The following is a 20,517-nucleotide window of genomic DNA, read 5'->3' as shown; positions in this document are numbered from 1 at the left end:
TAAATCACTGACAGTGTCACCAGCAAAGAACCATCACACCTCCTCCTCCATGCTTCACGGTGGGAACCACACATGAGATCATCCGTTCACCTACTCTGCGTTTCACAAAGACACAGCGGTTGGAACCAAAAATCTCACATTTGGAATCATCAGACCAAAGGACAGATTTCCACTGGTCTAATGTCCATTGCTCGTGTTTCTTGACCCAAGCAAGTGTCTTCTTCTTATTGGTGTCCTTTAGAAGTGGTTTCTTTGCAGCAATTTGACTCATGAAGGCCTGATTCATGCAGTCTCCTCTGAACAGTTGATGTTGAGATGTCTGTTACTACTCATCCGGAGTGTGCTATTCTGTTCTTCTGAAATTGACTACATTTTCTTCATATCATGTTTCTTTAGACCTGTCTAAAGTAAATAATGGATTTATTGTGAAGGTGTAGGCTATATTACATGGATTTATTGTGAAGGTGTAGGCTGTATTACATGGATTTATTGTGAAGGTGTAGGCTATATTACATGGATTTATTGTGAAGGTGTAGGCTGTATTACATGGATTTATTGTGAAGGTGTAGGCTGTATTACATGGATTTATTGTGAAGGTGTAGGCTGTATTACATGGATTTATTGTGAAGGTGTAGGCTATATTACATGGATGTATTGTGAAGGTGTAGGCTATATTACATGGATTTATTGTGAAGGTGTAGGCTATATTACATGGATTTATTGTGAAGGTGTAGGCTATATTACATGGATTTATTGTGAAGGTGTAGGCTGTATTACATGGATTTATTGTGAAGGTGTAGGCTGTATTACATGGATTTATTGTGAAGGTGTAGGCTGTATTACATGGATTTATTGTGAAGGTGTAGGCTATATTACATGGATTTATTGTGAAGGTGTAGGCTATATTACATGGATTTATTGTGAAGGTGTAGGCTGTATTACATGGATTTATTGTGAAGGTGTAGGCTGTATTACATGGATTTATTGTGAAGGTGTAGGCTGTATTACATGGATTTATTGTGAAGGTGTAGGCTGTATTACATGGATTTATTGTGAAGGTGTAGGCTATATTACATGGATTTATTGTAAAGGTGTAGGCTGTATTACATGGATTTATTCGACTTTTTGTCTAATAAATGTAAATGTTCCAAAGGTCTGCATCAGAGGCATGCGTGGATGCCAGGAGATGCTAAATGTGTTTGTTAATTCATTAACGGTCAATTACCGTGAGACCGGCAGTCATTTGCTTAACAATCACTGGTTGACAAAATTTCGTGACCGCCCTAGGTAAGAGTTAATTGTGCTCCGGGTCAGACAGCGTTCTGCTCTGTGTTTCAAAGGGACCAGCCAGGAGATCAAGATCAGTCTGTCACTCAATAATAAGGCTTTTATTTCTGTCTGCGTTCCAAATGGCACTATATAGTGCACTACTTTTGACCAGAGCCATAGGCACTATTAAGGGAATTAGGGCCACATACTGGGAGAGAGCGAGTGGGCCATTTCAGTCCACTCTACTCAGGGCTCGGTGGTAAATGAGTTATATAAAGGGCCTCGCTGAAGGGAGAGAAATAGAGAGGAGTGAAAGGGAGAGAGTAGTGGAGAGATGAAATCACTAATTGTCTCATCCTTATTGCCATCAGATTCTACCTGGGGTTCGAATTATCATCGCCAACCCGGAGACCAAGGGACCACTGGGAGACTCGCACCTTGGAGAGGTCGGTTCAGACATAACCACGCTCTCATTAGAATCCATACAAACTACAATACATCAGGCTACAAATCAGTCTCTCTCTGTCCTTTAAGTGTCATGCCTCATTGGATGTGTACTCTCTCATTAGACTAAACTACAATAGTCTCTCTCTGTGTACTGAAAGAGCCAGTCCACGTAACTTCCAGACACATTAATTTCTTCGGTCTATCCAGTCTAATGCTAAGTTCAGTAAGTGTTATGTAATTGGTCAAAAAGTACACAGTTCACGCTGAATTGGTCTGTGGCCAAATGCACTACAATAGAAGTCCAGAGCAGAGTTGTGCTGAATTGATTTGGGTAAAAATAATAAAACTAGACGTGTATTGGACCCCAGAGGATAGCACATTAAAACACTTGTTTCAAAAGTTGTCCTCAATGGAAAAAAATATTGAATTGTTGTCCTGTTCACAGATCTGGGTGTGCAGTGGACACAATGCCAGCGGCTACTTCACGGTGTATGGAGACGAGGCCCTGCAGTCAGATCACTTTAATTCCCGTCTGAGCTTTGGAGACACACAGACAATCTGGGCCCGCACCGGATACCTGGGCTTCCTCAGGAGGACCGAACTGACCGACGCCAGTGGGGGTACGTTAACTGTTCCCATCACTACCAAATGTACTTATTACTGCATACTTTCTCTGTTTTACTGGCGAGGTCAACATACATTGTCTGAAGTGTTTGTAATTGCGTGTGTGTGTGTGTGCGCCCAGAGCGACACGATGCCCTGTATGTTGTGGGGGCACTGGATGAGGCCATGGAGCTGAGGGGAATGAGGTACCACCCCATCGACATTGAGACCTCCGTCATCAGGACACACAAGAGCATCACAGAATGGTGAGAACTGTAACTCATTTCATAAGGCTACATACAGTTAATTCAGAAAGTATTTGACACATTTTGTTACATTACAACCTTATTCTAAAATGGATTAAATAAAACATTTTCCTCATCAATCTACACACAATACCCCATAATGACAAAGCAAAAACAAATACCTTATTTACATAAGTATTCAGACCCTTTGCTATGAGAATTGAAATTGAGCTCTGGTGCATCCTGTTTCCATTGATCATCCTTCAGATGTTTCTACAACTTGATTGGAGTCCACCTCTGGTAAATTCATTGATTGGACATGATTTGGAAAGGCACACGCCTGTCTATATAATGTCCCACAGTTGACAGCGCATGCCTTTATGGTATAGTGGCCAGATGGAAGCCACTCCTCAGTAAAAGGCACCTGACAGCCCACTTGGAGTTTGCCAAAAGGCACCTAAAGGACTCTCCGTCCATGAGAAATAAGATTCTCTGGTCTGATGAAACCAAGATTGAACTCTTTGTCCTGAATGCCAAGCGTCACATCTGGAGGAAACCAGGCACCACTCATCACCTGGCCAATACCATCCCTACGGTGAAGCATGGTGGTGGCAGCATCATGCTGTGGGGATGTTTTTAAGCTGCATGGACTGGGAGACTAGTCAGGATCGAGGGAAAGATGAACGGAGCAAAGTACAGAGAGGTCCTTGATGAAATCCTGCGCCAGAGCACTCAGGACCTCAGACTAGGGCGAAGGTTCACCTTCCAACAGAACAACGACACTAAGCACACAGCCAAGACAATGCAGGAGTGGCATCAGGAAAAGTCTCTGAATGTCCTTGTGGCTCAGCCAGAGCCCGGACTTGAACCCAATCGAACATCTCTGGAGAGACCTGAAAATAATTGTGCTGCGACACTCCACATCCAACCTGACAGAGTTTGAGAGAATCTGCAGAGAAGAATGAGAGAACCTCCCCAAATACAGGTGTGCCAAGCTTGTAGTGTGATACCCAAAAAGACTCGAGGCTGTAATATCTGACAAAGGTGCTTTAACAAAGTACTGAGTAAAGGGTCTGAATACTTATGTAAATGTGAGATTTCTGTTTTTATTTTTTGTCTAAAAAACATTTTTTGTTTTGTCATTATGGGTTATTGTGTGTAGATTGAGGGGGAGGACTATTTAAACAATTTTAGAATAAGGTTGTAACGTAACAGAATGTGGAAAAAGTCCAGGGGTATGAATACTTTCCGAATGTATTATAATTAGTGTATTGCCTGTATCCCGGGTTTCAGCACCATGAAAAATGGCTTGAGGATTTGTAGTTCTGGTGGGTGGATGGCGTAGCTCACCACTTTATGGGCATTCTATCTAAACAAATGTCATTTCTGTTCAAATATCATGCTGATTTTGTCCAATTTCAAATTGTTAATGTTGACCAATTAAAATGCCATAGATAAACTAAGTACTGTACTGAATGTGTTTGTTGAAATGTCAGAGTGAGTAGCTAGCTAAGTACTTACTGTACTGTATGCTGTTTCAGTGTGGTGTTGACTAAGTACTGTATGTTGTTGTTTCAGTGTGGTGTTGACTAAGTACTGTATGTTGTTGTTTCACTGTGGTGTTGACTAAGTACTGTATGTTGTTGTTTCAGTGTGGTGTTGACTAAGTACTGTATGTTGTTGTTGTTTCAGTGTGGTGTTGACTAAGTACTGTATTTTGTTGTTGTTTCAGTGTGGTGTTGACTAAGTACTGTATGTTGTTGTTGTTTCAGTGTGGTGTTGACTAAGTACTGTATTTTGTTGTTGTTTCAGTGTGGTGTTGACTAAGTACTGTATGTTGTTGTTGTTTCAGTGTGGTGTTGACTAAGTACTGTATTTTGTTGTTGTTTCAGTGTGGTGTTGACTAAGTACTGTATGTTGTTGTTGTTTCAGTGTGGTGTTGACTAAGTACTGTATGTTGTTGTTGTTTCAGTGTGGTGTTGACTAAGTACTGTATGTTGTTGTTGTTTCAGTGTGGTGTTGACTAAGTACTGTATGTTGTTGTTTCACTGTGGTGTTGACTAAGTACTGTATTTTGTTGTTGTTTCAGTGTGGTGTTGACTAAGTACTGTATGTTGTTGTGGTTTCAGTGTGGTGTTGAATAAGTACTGTATGTTGTTGTTGTTTCACTGTGGTGTTGACTAAGTACTGTATGTTGTTGTTGTTTCAGTGTGGTGTTGACTAAGTACTGTATGTTGTTGTTTCAGTGTGGTGTTGACTAAGTACTGTATGTTGTTTCAGTGTGGTGTTGACTAAGTACTGTATGTTGTTGTTTCAGTGTGGTGTTGACTAAGTACTGTATGTTGTTGTTGTTTCAGTGTGGTGTTGACTAAGTACTGTATGTTGTTGTTTCACTGTGGTGTTGACTAAGTACTGTATGTTGTTGTGGTTTCAGTGTGGTGTTGAATAAGTACTGTATGTTGTTGTTGTTTCACTGTGGTGTTGACTAAGTACTGTATGTTGTTGTTGTTTCAGTGTGGTGTTGACTAAGTACTGTATGTTGTTGTTTCAGTGTGGTGTTGACTAAGTACTGTATGTTGTTTCAGTGTGGTGTTGACTAAGTACTGTATGTTGTTGTTTCAGTGTGGTGTTGACTAAGTACTGTATGTTGTTGTTGTTTCAGTGTGGTGTTGACTAAGTACTGTATGTTGTTGTTTCACTGTGGTGTTGACTAAGTACTGTATGTTGTTGTTTCACTGTGGTGTTGACTAAGTACTGTATGTTGTTGTTGTTTCAGTGTGGTGTTGACTAAGTACTGTATGTTGTTGTTGTTTCACTGTGGTGTTGACTAAGTACTGTATGTTGTTGTTTCAGTGTGGTGTTGACTAAGTACTGTATGTTGTTGTTGTTTCAGTGTGGTGTTGACTAAGTACTGTATGTTGTTGTTGTTTCACTGTGGTGTTGACTAAGTACTGTATGTTGTTGTTTCACTGTGGTGTTGACTAAGTACTGTATGTTGTTGTTGTTTCAGTGTGGTGTTGACTAAGTACTGTATGTTGTTGTTGTTTCACTGTGGTGTTGACTAAGTACTGTATGTTGTTGTTGTTTCAGTGTGGTGTTGACTAAGTACTGTATGTTGTAGTTGTTTCAGTGTGGTGTTGACTAAGTACTGTATGTTGTTGTTGTTTCAGTGTGGTGTTGACTAAGTACTGTATGTTGTTGTTGTTTCAGTGTGGTGTTGACTAAGTACTGTATGTTGTTGTTGTTTCAGTGTGGTGTTGACTAAGTACTGTATGTTGTTGTTGTTTCAGTGTGGTGTTGACTAAGTACTGTATGTTGTTGTTGTTTCAGTGTGGTGTTGACTAAGTACTGTATGTTGTTGTTTCACTGTGGTGTTGACTAAGTACTGTATGTTGTTGTTGTTTCAGTGTGGTGTTGACTAAGTACTGTATGTTGTTGTTTCAGTGTGGTGTTGACTAAGTACTGTATGTTGTTTCAGTGTGGTGTTGACTAAGTACTGTATGTTGTTGTTTCAGTGTGGTGTTGACTAAGTACTGTATGTTGTTGTTGTTTCAGTGTGGTGTTGACTAAGTACTGTATGTTGTTGTTTCACTGTGGTGTTGACTAAGTACTGTATGTTGTTGTTGTTTCAGTGTGGTGTTGACTAAGTACTGTATGTTGTTGTTGTTTCACTGTGGTGTTGACTAAGTACTGTATGTTGTTGTTTCAGTGTGGTGTTGACTAAGTACTGTATGTTGTTGTTGTTTCAGTGTGGTGTTGACTAAGTACTGTATTTTGTTGTTGTTTCAGTGTGGTGTTGACTAAGTACTGTATGTTGTTGTGGTTTCAGTGTGGTGTTGAATAAGTACTGTATGTTGTTGTTGTTTCACTGTGGTGTTGACTAAGTACTGTATGTTGTTGTTGTTTCAGTGTGGTGTTGACTAAGTACTGTATGTTGTTGTTTCAGTGTGGTGTTGACTAAGTACTGTATGTTGTTTCAGTGTGGTGTTGACTAAGTACTGTATGTTGTTGTTTCAGTGTGGTGTTGACTAAGTACTGTATGTTGTTGTTGTTTCAGTGTGGTGTTGACTAAGTACTGTATGTTGTTGTTTCACTGTGGTGTTGACTAAGTACTGTATGTTGTTGTTTCACTGTGGTGTTGACTAAGTACTGTATGTTGTTGTTGTTTCAGTGTGGTGTTGACTAAGTACTGTATGTTGTTGTTGTTTCACTGTGGTGTTGACTAAGTACTGTATGTTGTTGTTTCAGTGTGGTGTTGACTAAGTACTGTATGTTGTTGTTGTTTCAGTGTGGTGTTGACTAAGTACTGTATGTTGTTGTTGTTTCACTGTGGTGTTGACTAAGTACTGTATGTTGTTGTTTCACTGTGGTGTTGACTAAGTACTGTATGTTGTTGTTGTTTCAGTGTGGTGTTGACTAAGTACTGTATGTTGTTGTTGTTTCACTGTGGTGTTGACTAAGTACTGTATGTTGTTGTTGTTTCAGTGTGGTGTTGACTAAGTACTGTATGTTGTTGTTGTTTCAGTGTGGTGTTGACTAAGTACTGTATGTTGTTGTTTCAGTGTGGTGTTGACTAAGTACTGTATGTTGTTTCAGTGTGGTGTTGACTAAGTACTGTATGTTGTTGTTTCAGTGTGGTGTTGACTAAGTACTGTATGTTGTTGTTTCAGTGTGGTGTTGACTAAGTACTGTATGTTGTTGTTGTTTCAGTGTGGTGTTGACTAAGTACTGTATGTTGTTGTTGTTTCAGTGTGGTGTTGACTAAGTACTGTATGTTGTTGTTTCACTGTGGTGTTGACTAAGTACTGTATGTTGTTGTTGTTTCAGTGTGGTGTTGACTAAGTACTGTATGTTGTTGTTTCACTGTGGTGTTGACTAAGTACTTTATTTTTTGTTCAGTGTAGTGTTGACTAAGTACTGTATGTTTGTTTGATGTTGACTGTTGTATGTATGTTGTTTCAGTGTGGTGTTGACTAAGTACTCTGTTTCAGTATCATGTTGACTAAGTACTCTGTTTCAGTATCATGTTGACTAAGTACTCTGTTGTTTCAGTATCATGTTGACTAAGTACTCTGTTGTTTCAGTGCGGTGTTCACATGGACCAACCTCCTGGTGGTGGTGGTGGAGTTGGATGGTTCGGAGCAGGAGGCCCTGGACCTGGTGCCCCTGGTGACCAACGTGGTTCTGGAGGAACACTACCTGATCGTGGGAGTGGTGGTGGTGGTGGACATCGGGGTCATCCCCATCAACTCTCGGGGAGAGAAGCAGAGAATGCACCTCCGGGATGGCTTCCTGGCTGACCAGCTGGACCCCATATATGTGGCCTATAACATGTAGCCTGTAGCCTGCCATCTGTAGACCCACTAGACCATAGTACAAGGCCTTGTATGGACAGACAGTGCTTTATGTACATACTGCAATGCAACAGGACCTCTGGTCTCTGACAAGAGCAGGGAGAGAGATGAGAAGAGGACGTGAGTGCCTAGACCCAGGCGCTCGCTGATTGTGTGATGTTGTTGCTAGTTCAAAAACAAAAACACCTAAAATTGGAAGAGCAGGTGACGGGTTAGTGAAGTGTTGGATTGGAATGGGAGGAGCTCCATGTGTAGATGATGAGAGAGGAGAGTCCCAGTGTAGTTCACATTCTTGCTTTTTTGGTTATTGCTTTTGAAGTAAGTGTGTATATATTTTCATGTTGAGTATTGCTGAAGTCGCTTGTTTTTTTAATCTGCCCTCTAAGAGGTTAGGGTATTTTTTTAAGAATATTTACAAACTGTGGCAAATGGTATTTTATGTTGACCTTTTTTATTATCAATCATTACACATACAGATATGTTTTGATACAGGACATATCAATGTTGTTCTTGAACTTTACAATATGAAGTACAATATGTTGTTTTATGTTTGTTGGTTCATTTTTTCAACCAAGTTTTTAATTCTACGCGAACATTTATTTTTCTGTAACAACTGTCCCGACTACAAGGGGAACCAGTGTGATTATTTTAACTACAGCAATCTTTTACTCTGTTAAGTTCAATATCATTATACATAAATGAAAGGAAAACACGTTATTTCATATCATGTAAGTATGTACAAAACGGATTTAATTTATTTTGTTCTCTTTAGAAGTATATGAGAGAAGACATTCAAGAATGTTTTAATCTTGAATATTTGCTAATATAAAACAAAGCATTGTATTACCTTGAGTGAATAGTATCACATCAAGTATATCAAATATAGATCTATATTAATTAAAAGACCTAGGATTCACTGGCGAGGTCAACGTACATTGTCTGAAGTGTTTGTATTTGCGCGTGTGTGTATGTGTGTGTGTGCGCGCAGAGCGACACGATGCCCTATATGTTGTGGGGGCACTGGATGAGGCCATGGAGCTGAGGGGAATGAGGTACCATTCAGTACTTCTCACTTGCATGACGTAGACAGAGCTGAAGTCGTTGCGTTGTTTGAAGGACATAAAGGGGAGGAATGTAAGGATTCAGACTGTCCTCTCTAACTGCACACAGACAAATAAGAGCTCTGAAAGGATCAAAAGCAATTTTGGAGAAATTATGTGTGTGTGAGGAGGATGGTACAAACACCTCTGGTGGGAATGATGATAATGAATATGTCTGTGCTGGCATGTCACACTTGTATCTGAAACAACAGGTTGTAGATGGTCACCAGAATTGTAAATAGAAAGTTTAGTCCTTCATATTTTTGCATTGAGAGATCAATCAGGGCTCCTATATTGATGTCACCGAGGGGAAATTATGAAAAAGTTCATGGGGAAAAAATCATTTTACAGAAACCCTTTAAAGGAATACATGTTGGAGCAACTCAAGGTGGAAGAACAGATTTGGGGGAGCGTGAAACCTTATCTGTGGGGAATCATATATGATTTAAGGTTAAAGTTCAAGGCTAAGAATGTTTTAGTTAAAAACAAATCATTAAAAGCACTTTCTACACATTTTTTTTTTTTTTTTGCAAGGATGACCCTGACATGTTTTTAAAGATTAAATGTCTTAACTGAGTTGGCATAAGTCTTTCAGTTAAATAAATATTTCAATGATTTTGACGATAAAATGACGTTTGTTTATTTTTGCAGCAGTACATGTTGTTTCACAGAGGTTTCATCACAATGTAATTGTATTGTATGCTCAATCATATTAGATATGTATACAACACATTAAGAACACCTGCTCTTTCAATGACAGACTGACCAGGTGAAAGCTATGATCCCTTTTCATTTAATTATACCATACATTATAGGAATTATACAACGGGTGGGTCTAATCCTTGACGCTGATTGGTTAAAACCGCATTCCAGCCAGTGCCTATTTAAGCAATAAGGCCCGAGGAGGTATGGTATATGGCCAATATACCATGGCTAAGAGCTGCTTTCACGTACGATGCAAAGTGGAGTGCCTGGACACAGCACTTAGCTGTGGTATATTGGCCTACATCACAAATCCCTGAGGAGCCTTATTGCTATTATAAACTGGTTACCAACGTAATTAGAGCAGTACAAATAAATGTTTTGTCATACCTGTGGTATAAGGTCTGATGTACCAAGGCTGTCAGCCAATCAGCATTCAGGGCTCGAACCACCCAGTTTATAATACGCAATCTACCATCGGCTAAAGCTATGACTGCGCAACCACTGTTTCATCAGCACAGCCAGACGATTTTTACAACTTTTATCTCCACTGTAAAAAGCATCTAGACATTATCTCCCATTTCTTTTAAACTAGCAGTTGATTTTCAATAGTGGAAATTTGAATGAACCTTGCTGTCTGTCTCTGACATTTGCAACATTTCAATATCTCCAGCTGTCCCATAGTAATGAACGTGTGGGGTCGGGACAAGACACAGGCAGCTTTTCTCAGCCAGTCAAAATCATGAATCAGCATCATTTTATGAATATATAGAAATAAATGTCAATGTAAAACGAAACAATGCAGTTAGTTTGCAGTCTTTCAAGCTTCAGTTTGGAGTGTTTGTGTTAGCTGTGTTATTGGCTAGCTCCTCTGAACAAGTGTCCTGGCGGGGGAGCACATGTTCTATGTACTGGGTGAAATTGCGTATCATTAGCTAATTGTTATGGATGTATCCAAATAAACATCACTAGAAAACAGCTTATTGCAAATGCAGCTACTTTGCTGTTATTCTGGCAGCACTGTTTGACATGACTGTTAGCAAAAGTTGGCTAGCTAGCAAGCAAGGGATAATAATGTTGCCAAACATCATGGCAGCAACACATTTAGAACAAACGACCGGGTCGTGTCCATAGATAAAGAACAAAAAGACTTAGCGACTGGGTCCACTCTCCGCCAACCGAACCAATAGAAAGAACGACCAGCTGGCTTGAGTAGCAACCCTATATGTGTGTTTGGACTATATCCCGTGGAAGGATGAGATGGTATGAATAAATTCATCAAAATAACGCTGATGAAAATATATCGATCATTATTTGAATAGGTTGGTAACCTGTTGTATGAAAGTGATAATGCCCTCGAAGCCTATGTTGGGAGGATATATTGGCATGGTTTTCCAGGCCAATAATGCACGCTCTAGAATGCCCTTCAAGCCAATCAGAAATGAGTATTCAACAACACCAAGGTATAAACAGCTAGAATTAATGAATAAATCAATCAATCAGGTTGCTCTGTTACGAGTTATGACTTTTAAAAAGCTATGTAGCCAAGAATGGTTGAAGCAAAATAACATACTCAGTCAATCATTGTTTCATTAGAGCATTCTGTTTTGCCACTTTTCTGAGGATTAAGACGTGTAGTATATTTAGATTGTATATTTAGATTGGCTTATCTCATCAAAGTCAGTGAATTTTAATTAACAATCGTCACAGTGAACATGAACAGGGCACAGTTTGTGGATATTTACAAAGTAACTGAGATAATTATGTGCTTTGCTGAGATCCACTTTTAAACTGGTTAACCGACCTGAGTGGCGCAGCGGTAAGGCACTGCACCGCAGCCGGCTGCGACAGGGAGACACGAGGCGGCGCACAATTGGCCCAGTGTAGTCCGGGTTAGGGGAGGGTTTGGCCGGCCGTGATGTCCTTGTCCCATCGCGCTATAGCGACTCATGTGGCGGGTCGGGCGCATGCATGCTGACACGGTCGCAACTTGTACGGTACAACTGCAGCTGGCTTAAGGGTTATGCAAACAGTGTGTCAAGAAGCAGTGCGGCTTGGCATGGTCGTGTTTCGGAGGACGCATGGCTCTCGACCTTCGCCTCTCCCGAGTCCGTAAGGAAGTTGCAGCAATGGGACAAGACTGTAACTACCAATTGGATACAACAAAATTGGGGAGGAAAAAGGGCTAAACAAATAAATGTGGTTATCGTATCTGCTCATTGAAAAATGATAATTGTCCCATCCAATACTCATCACAGTGCTGTTATTCGGTGGCTTTCATTGAAGAGGTATATATCTGAGCCATTCCTATTATGAAAGCTGAACACAGGTCTACCCATATGAACATCGATAACACTTGACACCCAGTGTCATAACATGGTATGACACCATGTCATGTCATAAACAGCTGACATAACTTGTCATAATATGGTCATAACACTGTCATGCACACATATATTTAGATCGGTGGCATATATTGCATTATTTTATGGCTGGTTAGGACCTACATAAGAGGGTCAAAACCCACCACACAAGGCAAAAGGTTCCTTTACCTCATAGCTTACGGGTCAACATTATGATTGTTATATTTTATTTTATTGACCATATTCAATGATCATTGTAATTGTACCTACCCAAATGCTCTGTTGCTGTTGACTGGGATGAATGCAGGAGCAGATTTCAGGAGCAGGACAAGACACCCTCTTTTTGACTGATGACTGATATAAGGACATGTAAATGATAGGCCTATCTGTCTTATATGATTATGATGGTCCTGACAGTGTCATAAAGTGTATTTTCTTAGTCAAAGTAAAGTGACACAGGTTGGTCATAATGCTTCATGAAAGTTATTTAAAATATAATGAAATAAAATGACTGGAAATAATTACAGCTAAGGATTTAAGAAACAAACTTTCAAACGAATGGAAACTTCGCGGGGGAAAAATATTTGAATAAACGTTGGTTTTGACACTTATGTAGGTGTCATAATCAGCCATAAATAAACACAATATATGTCACAACAGTTGTAAATACGGGTCATGGCAGTGTTATGACCATGTTATGACACTTAGTGTCAAGTAAAGTGTTACCTGAGAGAGAGAGAGAGGTCATGAGCAGATGAGCTCCCACATTGTTCAGCATGTTTTAAAAAATAGATCAATTTAGAGTTAGACAAACTTAGATTTTTTGGCAGGGACGTATACAGGATGCTACCCTAAGCAACATAACCTTCACTCAAAATCAAAACTCCAAACCTACAACCTGATTTTTTTGGATGGAATTTACTTGGAATTACCTGGAATGCTTCCTGCACGCAAGGATAATTATTCCCAAGCTGTACATCAAATGATCTGGCAAATAAGCAGAGACCTGAAAACACCATCCAATCTGGAGCTGTGTGAGTAATGCTTAGTCTGAAGCAATTTATTTACTTTCAAAAGCCAATTACAATGATATATTTTACTTAATAAGGACAGAATGCTCAGGCTACCAAGCTTTGCTAGGACAAAGAGTTACAACTTCAGTTAGCACTGAAGCGAGAGGTGTCAAAGCCTTCGAGCTCAACAAATGGCAGGCTACGCCACCAAGATCCAGAGAACTTGAAGCCCCCTCCTGCTGTTCAAAGACCATCCACTGGCATTTTCTACAAGAAATCAGAAATAAAAGCTTCTCCCAAGTGGGTGTGACACCTACTCTCATTACCTGCTGCACTGCTGCTTGGATTCCATCTGGCGATCTGTTCACCGTCTGCCCTGGCCTGCCTCCCATCCTATTCTAAACACAGCTCGCCGGCTTTGTATTGATGTTACCTGATGAAATTGCTGTACAGTATGATCTTGTTGCCATCTGATACACATTCAGATGTCAAAAATCAGCACTGCAGAGCTCTCCCTGTCCTCTGCCGTGCCTTGATTGTATTACTGTTGATGATATCTGGAAATGTGCATGTACACCCTGGCCCATCTACTGTTGTTAGCCCCAATTCTGACTTCTGCTCTGATATCTGCTTCACTGATTTTTGCTCTCGTAAAAGCCTGGGTTTTCTGCACGTTAACACTAGAAGCTTATTATCTAAAATGGATCAATTGAAAGTGTAGGTTCACAGCTCCAATCCAGATGTGTTGGTCATTACTGAGATGTGGTTAAGGAAGACTGTTTTGAATACTGATGTTAACCTTTCTGATTATAACCTTTTTCGGCAAGACAGAGCTTCTAAAGGTGGGGGAGTGGCAATCTTTACCAAGGATCACCTTCAGTGCTCGGTTGTCTCCAACAAGTCTGTTCCCAAACAATTTGATTTGCTGGTTTTAAGTATTACACTTTCAAAAAGCTCTTTGTTGACTGTTGCTGGGTGTTATCGTCCTCCATCAGCACCGGCCTGTACCCTACTGCCCTAAGCTCTCTCCTGGCCCCTTACACCAGGTCTCAATGTGTCCTGCTAGGTGACCTAAACTGGGACATGCTTAAACCACCTGACCAAGTCCTAAAGCAATGGGACTCCCTTTCTCAGATTATTGCCAATCCCACAAGGTATGAATCCAAACACCCAGAAAAGGCTACTCTTCTTGATGTTATCTTCACAAATAATCATGATAGGTATCAGTCTTGTGTTTTCTGTGTTCGTAATGGCTGCTCAGTGAAACGACCTGTCCTGATTTGTCATAGAGACTTGATAAAAAAAAAACTTTAATGAGCAAGCCTTCCTTCATGAACTGTAAAATGGTATAGAATCAGCTTGATCCCCTCTGTCGAAGACACTTGAACCTTCTTTTTTTGTGTGGTTTTTTTTTTGTGTGAATTTTACCCCTTTTTCTCCCCAATTTCGTGGTATCCAATTGTTTTTAGTAGCTACTATCTTGTCTCATCGCTACAACTCCCGTACGGGCTCGGGAGAGACGAAGGTTGAAAGTCATGCGTCCTCCGATACACAACCCAACCAAGCCGCACTGCTTCTTAACACAGCGCCATCCAACCCGGAAGCCAGCCGCACCAATGTGTCGGAGGAAACACTGTGCACCTTGGTTAGCACGCACTGCGCCCGGCCCACCACAGGAGTCGCTAGTGCGACAAGGATTTCCCTACCGGCCAAACCCTCCCTAACCCGGACGACGCTAGGCCAATTGTGCGTCACCCCACGGACCTCCCGGTTGTGGCCGGTTACGACAGAGCCTGGGCGTGAACTCAGAGTCTCTGGTAGCACAGCTGGCGCTGCAGCCCCTAACCACCCAGGAGGCCTGAACCTTATTTTTTATATATTTTCAGTTGTATTGTTAAACACACCCCTTTAAAGAACATTTGAATTAAAAACAGGTTCAGCCCCTGGTTCGACCGTGATCTTGCAGAGTTAATCCACCTCAAGAATTGCATTTGGCAAAAGGCTCGGCACGTGCATACTCAGGCTGACTGGCTCTCGTTCAGGCAAATTAGAAATAAGCGCACTCAGGCTATCCGGAAGGCCAAAGTTAGTTACTTTAAATAGCAGTTCTCTCTCTGTGGGTCTAACCCCAAGAAGTTCTGGAAAACGGTTAAAGACCTGGAGAATAAAGCCTCCTCCTCACAGCTGCCCATGTCCCTTAATGTTGATGATGTGGTTTTTACTGACAAGAAGCACATGACTGAGCTCTTTAATCACCACTTCATTAAATCAGGATTCCTATTTGACTCAGTCATGCCTCCTTGCCCGTCCAACATTTCCTCATCTCCCACCCTTTATAATGTGACTATCCCCAATGCTTCTTCCTTTTTTTCCCTGCCCCGCTACAAAGTTTCTCCCTGCAGGCAGTCACTGTGTCCCAGGTGCTAGAGGAGCACCTGAAACTTGACCCCAAAAAACATCTGGGTCAGATGGTTTAGACCCTTTCTTCTTTAAGGTTGCTTCCCCTATCATCGCCAAGCCTATCTCTGACCGTTTTAACCTGTCTCTCCTTTCTGGGGAGGTTCCCATTGCTTGGAAGGCAGACACGGTTCGTCCTTTATTTAAAGGGGGAGATCAAGCTGATCCTAACTGTTATAGGCCTATTTCTATTTTGCCCTGTTTATCAAAGTGTTGGAAAAACTTGTCAATAAACTGACTGGCTTTCTTGATGTCTATAGTATTCTCTCTGGTATGCAATCTGGTTTCCGCTCACGTCATGGATGTGTCACTGCAACCTTAAAGGTCCTCAGTGACGTCACCATTGCCCTTGATTCTAAGCAATGTTATGCTGCTATTTTATTGACCTGGCCAAAGCTTTTGATACAGTAGACCATTCCATTCTTGTGGGCTGGCTAAGGAGTATTGGTGTCTCTGGGTCTTTGGCCTGGTTTGCTAACTACCTCTCTCAAAGGCTGCAGTGTATAAAGTCAGAAAATCTGCTGTCTCAGCCACTGCCTGTCACCAAGGGAGTACCCCTAGGCTCAATCCTAGGCCCCAAGATCTTCTCAATTTATAACAACAATATAGCTCCGGCAGTAGGAAGCTCTCTCATCCATTTACAGTGCCTTGCGAAAGTATTCGGCCCCCTTGAACTTTGCGACCTTTTGCCACATTTCAGGCTTCAAACATAAAGATATAAAACTGTATTTTTTTTGTGAAGAATCAACAACAAGTGGGACACAATCATGAAGTGGAATGACATTTATTGGATATTTCAAACTTTTTTAACAAATCAAAAACTGAAAAATTGGGCGTGCAAAATTATTACTTATACTTATACTTATTATTATTATACTATTATTATATTATTATTATACTCCTCTGTAAACTGGTCATATCTGTATACCCGTCGCAAGACCCACTGGTTGATGCTTAATCATAAAACCCTCTTAGGCTTCACTCCCCCCTCCCCCATACACTCAAACTGGACAGGTTACCTCAATCTCTTTATTCAAAGACTCAATCATGGACACTCTTACTGACGGTTGTGGCTGCTTTGCGGGATGTATTGGTGTCTCCTACCCTTTGTGCTGTTGTCTGTGCCCAATAATGTTTGTACCATGTTTTGTGCTTCTACCATGTTGTTTTGCTACCATGTTGTTGTCATGTTGTGTTGTCATGTGCTGCTGCCTTGCTATGTTGTTGTCTTAGGTCTCTCTTTATGTAGTGTTGTCTCTCTTGTCGTGATGTGTGTTTTGTCTTATATTTACATGATAGATATATTATAATCCCAGCCCCCATCCCCACAGGAGGTCTTTTGCCTTTTGGTAGACGTCATTGTAAATAACAATTTGTTCATGACTGACTTGCCTAGTTAAATAAAAAATCAAATAAATGAAACGTGAACATCTAATCTGAAGATACGTAAATTGTTTTCAATATGTCAATGTATTACAAAATGCATCAACTATGACAACTTTCATATGTGCCTGCAGAAAGTATTTATGTCCCCTGTCTTTTCCCACATTTTGTTGTCTGAAAGCTTCAATTCAAAATGGATTAAATAGATTTTTCCTCACCTTCCTACATACAATACCCCATAATGAAATACAGTTGAAGTCTGAAGTTTACATACACCTTAACCAAATACATTTAAACTCAGTTTTCACAATTCCTGAAATTTAATCCTAGTAAAAATGTCCTGTTTTAGGTCATTTAGGATCACCACTTTATTATAAGAATGTGAAATGTCAGAATAATTGTGGAGAGAGTGATTTATTTCAGATTTGATTTCTTTCATCACATTCCCAGTGGGTCAGAAGTTTACATGCTACCAAATACGAATTGAGTGTATTGCCTTTACATTTTTTAATTTGGGTCAAACGTTTCGGATAGCCTTCTACAAGCTTCCCACAATAAGTTTGGCCCATTCCTCCTGACAGAGCTGGGGTAACTGAGTCAGGTTTGTAGGCCTCTTTGCGCGCACACGCATTTTCAGTTCTGCCCACACATTTTCTATAGGATTGAGGTCAGGCCTTTGTGAATGGACACTCCAATACCTTGACTTTGTTGTACTTAAGCCATTTTGCCACAACTTTGGAAGTATGCTTGGGGTCATTGTTCATTTGGAAGACCCATTTGCGACCAAGCTTTAACTTCGATGTTGCTTCAGTATATCAACATCATTTTCCACCCTCATGATGCCATCTATTTTGTGAACTGCATTAGCCCTCCTGCAGCAAAGCACCCCCACAACATGATGCTGCCACCCCCGTGCTTCACGGTTGGGATGGTGTTCTTCGTCTTGCAAGCATCCCCCTTTTTTCCTCCAAACATAACAATGGTCATTATGGCCAATTTTATTTTTGTCATTAGACCAGAGGACATTTCTCCAAAAAGTACAATCTTTGTCCCCATGTGCGGTTGCAAACCGCAGTCTGGCTTTTTTACGGCGGTTTAGGAGAAGTGGCTTCTTCCTTGCTGAGCGGCCTTTCAGGTTATGTTGATATAGGACTCGTTTTACTGTGGATATAGATATTTTTGTACCCGTTTCCTCCAGCATCTTCACAAGGTCCTTTGCTGCTGTTCTGGGATTGATTTACACTTTTCGCACCAAAGTATGTTCATCTCTAGGAGAGAACGCGTCTCCTTCCTGAGCGGTATAACAGCTGCGTGGTCCCATGGCGTTTATACTTGCGTACTATTGTTTGTACAGATGAAAGTGGTACCTTCAGGTGTTTGGAAATTGCTCCCAAGGATGAACCAGACTTGTCGAGGTCTACAATTTTTTTCTGAGGTCTTGGCTGATTTCCCCAGGATGTCAAGCAAAGAGGCACTGAGTTTGAAGGTAGGCCTTGAAATACATCCACAGGTACACCTCCAATTGACTCAAATTATGTAATTTAGCCCATCAGAAGCTTCTAAAGCCATGACATCAATTTCTGGAATATTCCAAGCTGTTTAAAGGCACAGTCAACTTAGTGTATGTTTCTGACCCACTGGAATTGTGATAGAGTGAATTATAAGTGAAATAATCTGTCTGTAAACAATTGTTGGAAAAATGACTTGTGTCATACATAAAGTAGATGTCCTAACCGACTTTCCAAAACTATAGTTTGTTAACAAGACATTTGTGGAGTGGTTGAAAAACGAGTTAATGACTCCAACCTAAGTGTATGTAAACTTCCGACTGCAACTGTACATAAATATCTAATTTACAAAAGTAATCATACCCCTGAGTCAATCCCTGTTAGAATCACCTTTGGCAGCGATTACAGCTGTGTGTCTTTCTGGTTAAGTCTAAGAGCTTTGCACACCTGGATTGTACAATATGGCCCAGATTTTGTGCGCGAAAATGGAACGTAATTCCCTTCACACACCCTTTCACAGTGAAATGAAAAAAATAACTTGTTTTTTAAAAAAAAAGGAAAATGGTGCTGCATTAGTATTCACCCCGTTCATTATGAAGCTCCTAAATAAGATTTGGTGCAACCAATTACCTTCAGAAGTCACATAATTAGTTAAATAAAGTCCCCCTGTGTGCAATCTAAGTGTCACATGATCTGTCATATGATCTCAGTAAATATACACACACACCTGTTCTGAAAGGCCCCAGAGTCTGCAACACCACTAAGCAAGGGGCACCACCAAGCAAGCGGCAACATGAAGACCAAGGAGGTCTCCAAACAGGTCAGGGACAGAGTTGTGGAGAAGGACAGATCAGGGTTGGGTTATAAAAAAATATCAGAAACTTTGAACATCCCACGGAACACCATTAAATCCATTGTTAAGAAATGGAAAGAATATGTTACCACAACAAACCTGCCATGAGAGGGCCGCCCACCAAAACTCACAAACCAGGCAAGGAGGGCATTAATCAGAGAGGCAACAAAGAGACCAAAGATAATGATGAAGGAGCTGCAAAGATCCACAGCGGAGATTGGAGCATCTGTCCATAGGACCACTTTAAGTCGTACACTCCACAGAGCTGGGCTTTACGGAAGTGTCCAGAAAAAAAGCCATTGCTTTAAGAAAGAAATAAGCAAACACATTTGGTGTTCATGTGGGAGACTCCTCAAACATATGGAAGAAGGTACACTGGTCAGATGAGACTAAAATTGAGCTTTTTGGCCATCAAGGAAAACACTTTGTCTGGCGCAAACCCAACACCTCTCATCACCCTCGAGAACACCATCCCCACAGTGAAGCATGGTGGTGGCAGCATCATGCTGTGGCGATGTTTTTCCATCGGCAGGGACTGGGAAACTGGTCAAAATTGAAGGAATGATGGATGGCACAAAATACAGGGATATTCTTGAGGGAAACATGTTTCAGTCTTCCAGAGATTTGAGACTGGGACGGTGGTTCACCTTCCACCATGACAATGACCCTAAGCATACTGCTAAAGCAACACTCGAGTGGTTTAAGGGGAAACATTTTAATGTCTTGTTATGGTCAAGGCAAAGCCCAGACCTCAATCCAATTGAGAATCGGCGGTATGACAAAGATTGCTGTACACCAGCGGAACCCATCCAACTTGAAGGAGCTGGAGCAGTTTTGCCTTTGAAGAATGGGCAAAAATCCCAGTGGCTAGATGTGTCAAGCTTATAGAGACATAACCCAAGAGACTTGCAGCTGTAATTGCTGCAAAAGATGGCTCTACAAATTATTGACTTTGGGGGGGTGAATAGATATGCATGCTCAAATTCTGATTTTGTGTTTCACAATAAAAAAATATTTTGCATTTCAAAGTGGTAGGAATGTTGTGCAAATCAAATGATACAACCCCCCCCCCCAAAAAAAAATATATTTTAATTCCAGGTTGTAAGGCAACAAAATAGGAAAAATTCCAAGGGGGATGAATACTTACGCAAGCCACTGTATGTTGGCTCAATCGAATTTCCCCTTTTTGGGGATCTACCGCTGATTGGATTGAATCCCAT

The 20,517-nt window shown here is 40.9% G+C and overlaps 1 protein-coding gene across 8 annotated transcripts in view; it reads left to right on the top strand.

Annotated features, from left to right (window-relative positions):
- LOC110508187 (disco-interacting protein 2 homolog C) overlaps positions 1 to 9,647 on the top strand; it is a 257,629-nt gene extending 247,982 nt beyond the window's left edge. For 6 of the 8 annotated variants that reach the window (XM_036967148.1, XM_036967141.1, XM_036967142.1 and 3 more), the window contains 4 exons: positions 1,641 to 1,715; positions 2,162 to 2,336; positions 2,462 to 2,585; positions 7,649 to 9,647. In XM_036967148.1, coding sequence (XP_036823043.1) covers positions 1,641 to 1,715; positions 2,162 to 2,336; positions 2,462 to 2,585; positions 7,649 to 7,901 — 627 coding nt within the window. In that variant the 3' untranslated portion in view covers positions 7,902 to 9,647. The remainder of the gene's footprint in view (positions 1 to 1,640; positions 1,716 to 2,161; positions 2,337 to 2,461; positions 2,586 to 7,648) is intronic. The other 2 variants (XM_036967147.1, XM_036967146.1) reach the window with 1 other exon arrangement.
- The last annotated feature ends 10,870 nt before the right edge of the window (positions 9,648 to 20,517 follow it).

The sequence above is a fragment of the Oncorhynchus mykiss genome, chromosome 28 (assembly GCF_013265735.2).
Source record: "Oncorhynchus mykiss isolate Arlee chromosome 28, USDA_OmykA_1.1, whole genome shotgun sequence".
Lineage (NCBI taxonomy): Eukaryota > Metazoa > Chordata > Actinopteri > Salmoniformes > Salmonidae > Oncorhynchus > Oncorhynchus mykiss.
The sequence above is the reverse complement of the archived record's forward strand: the minus strand, read 5'-3'. Positions and strand labels throughout refer to the sequence as shown.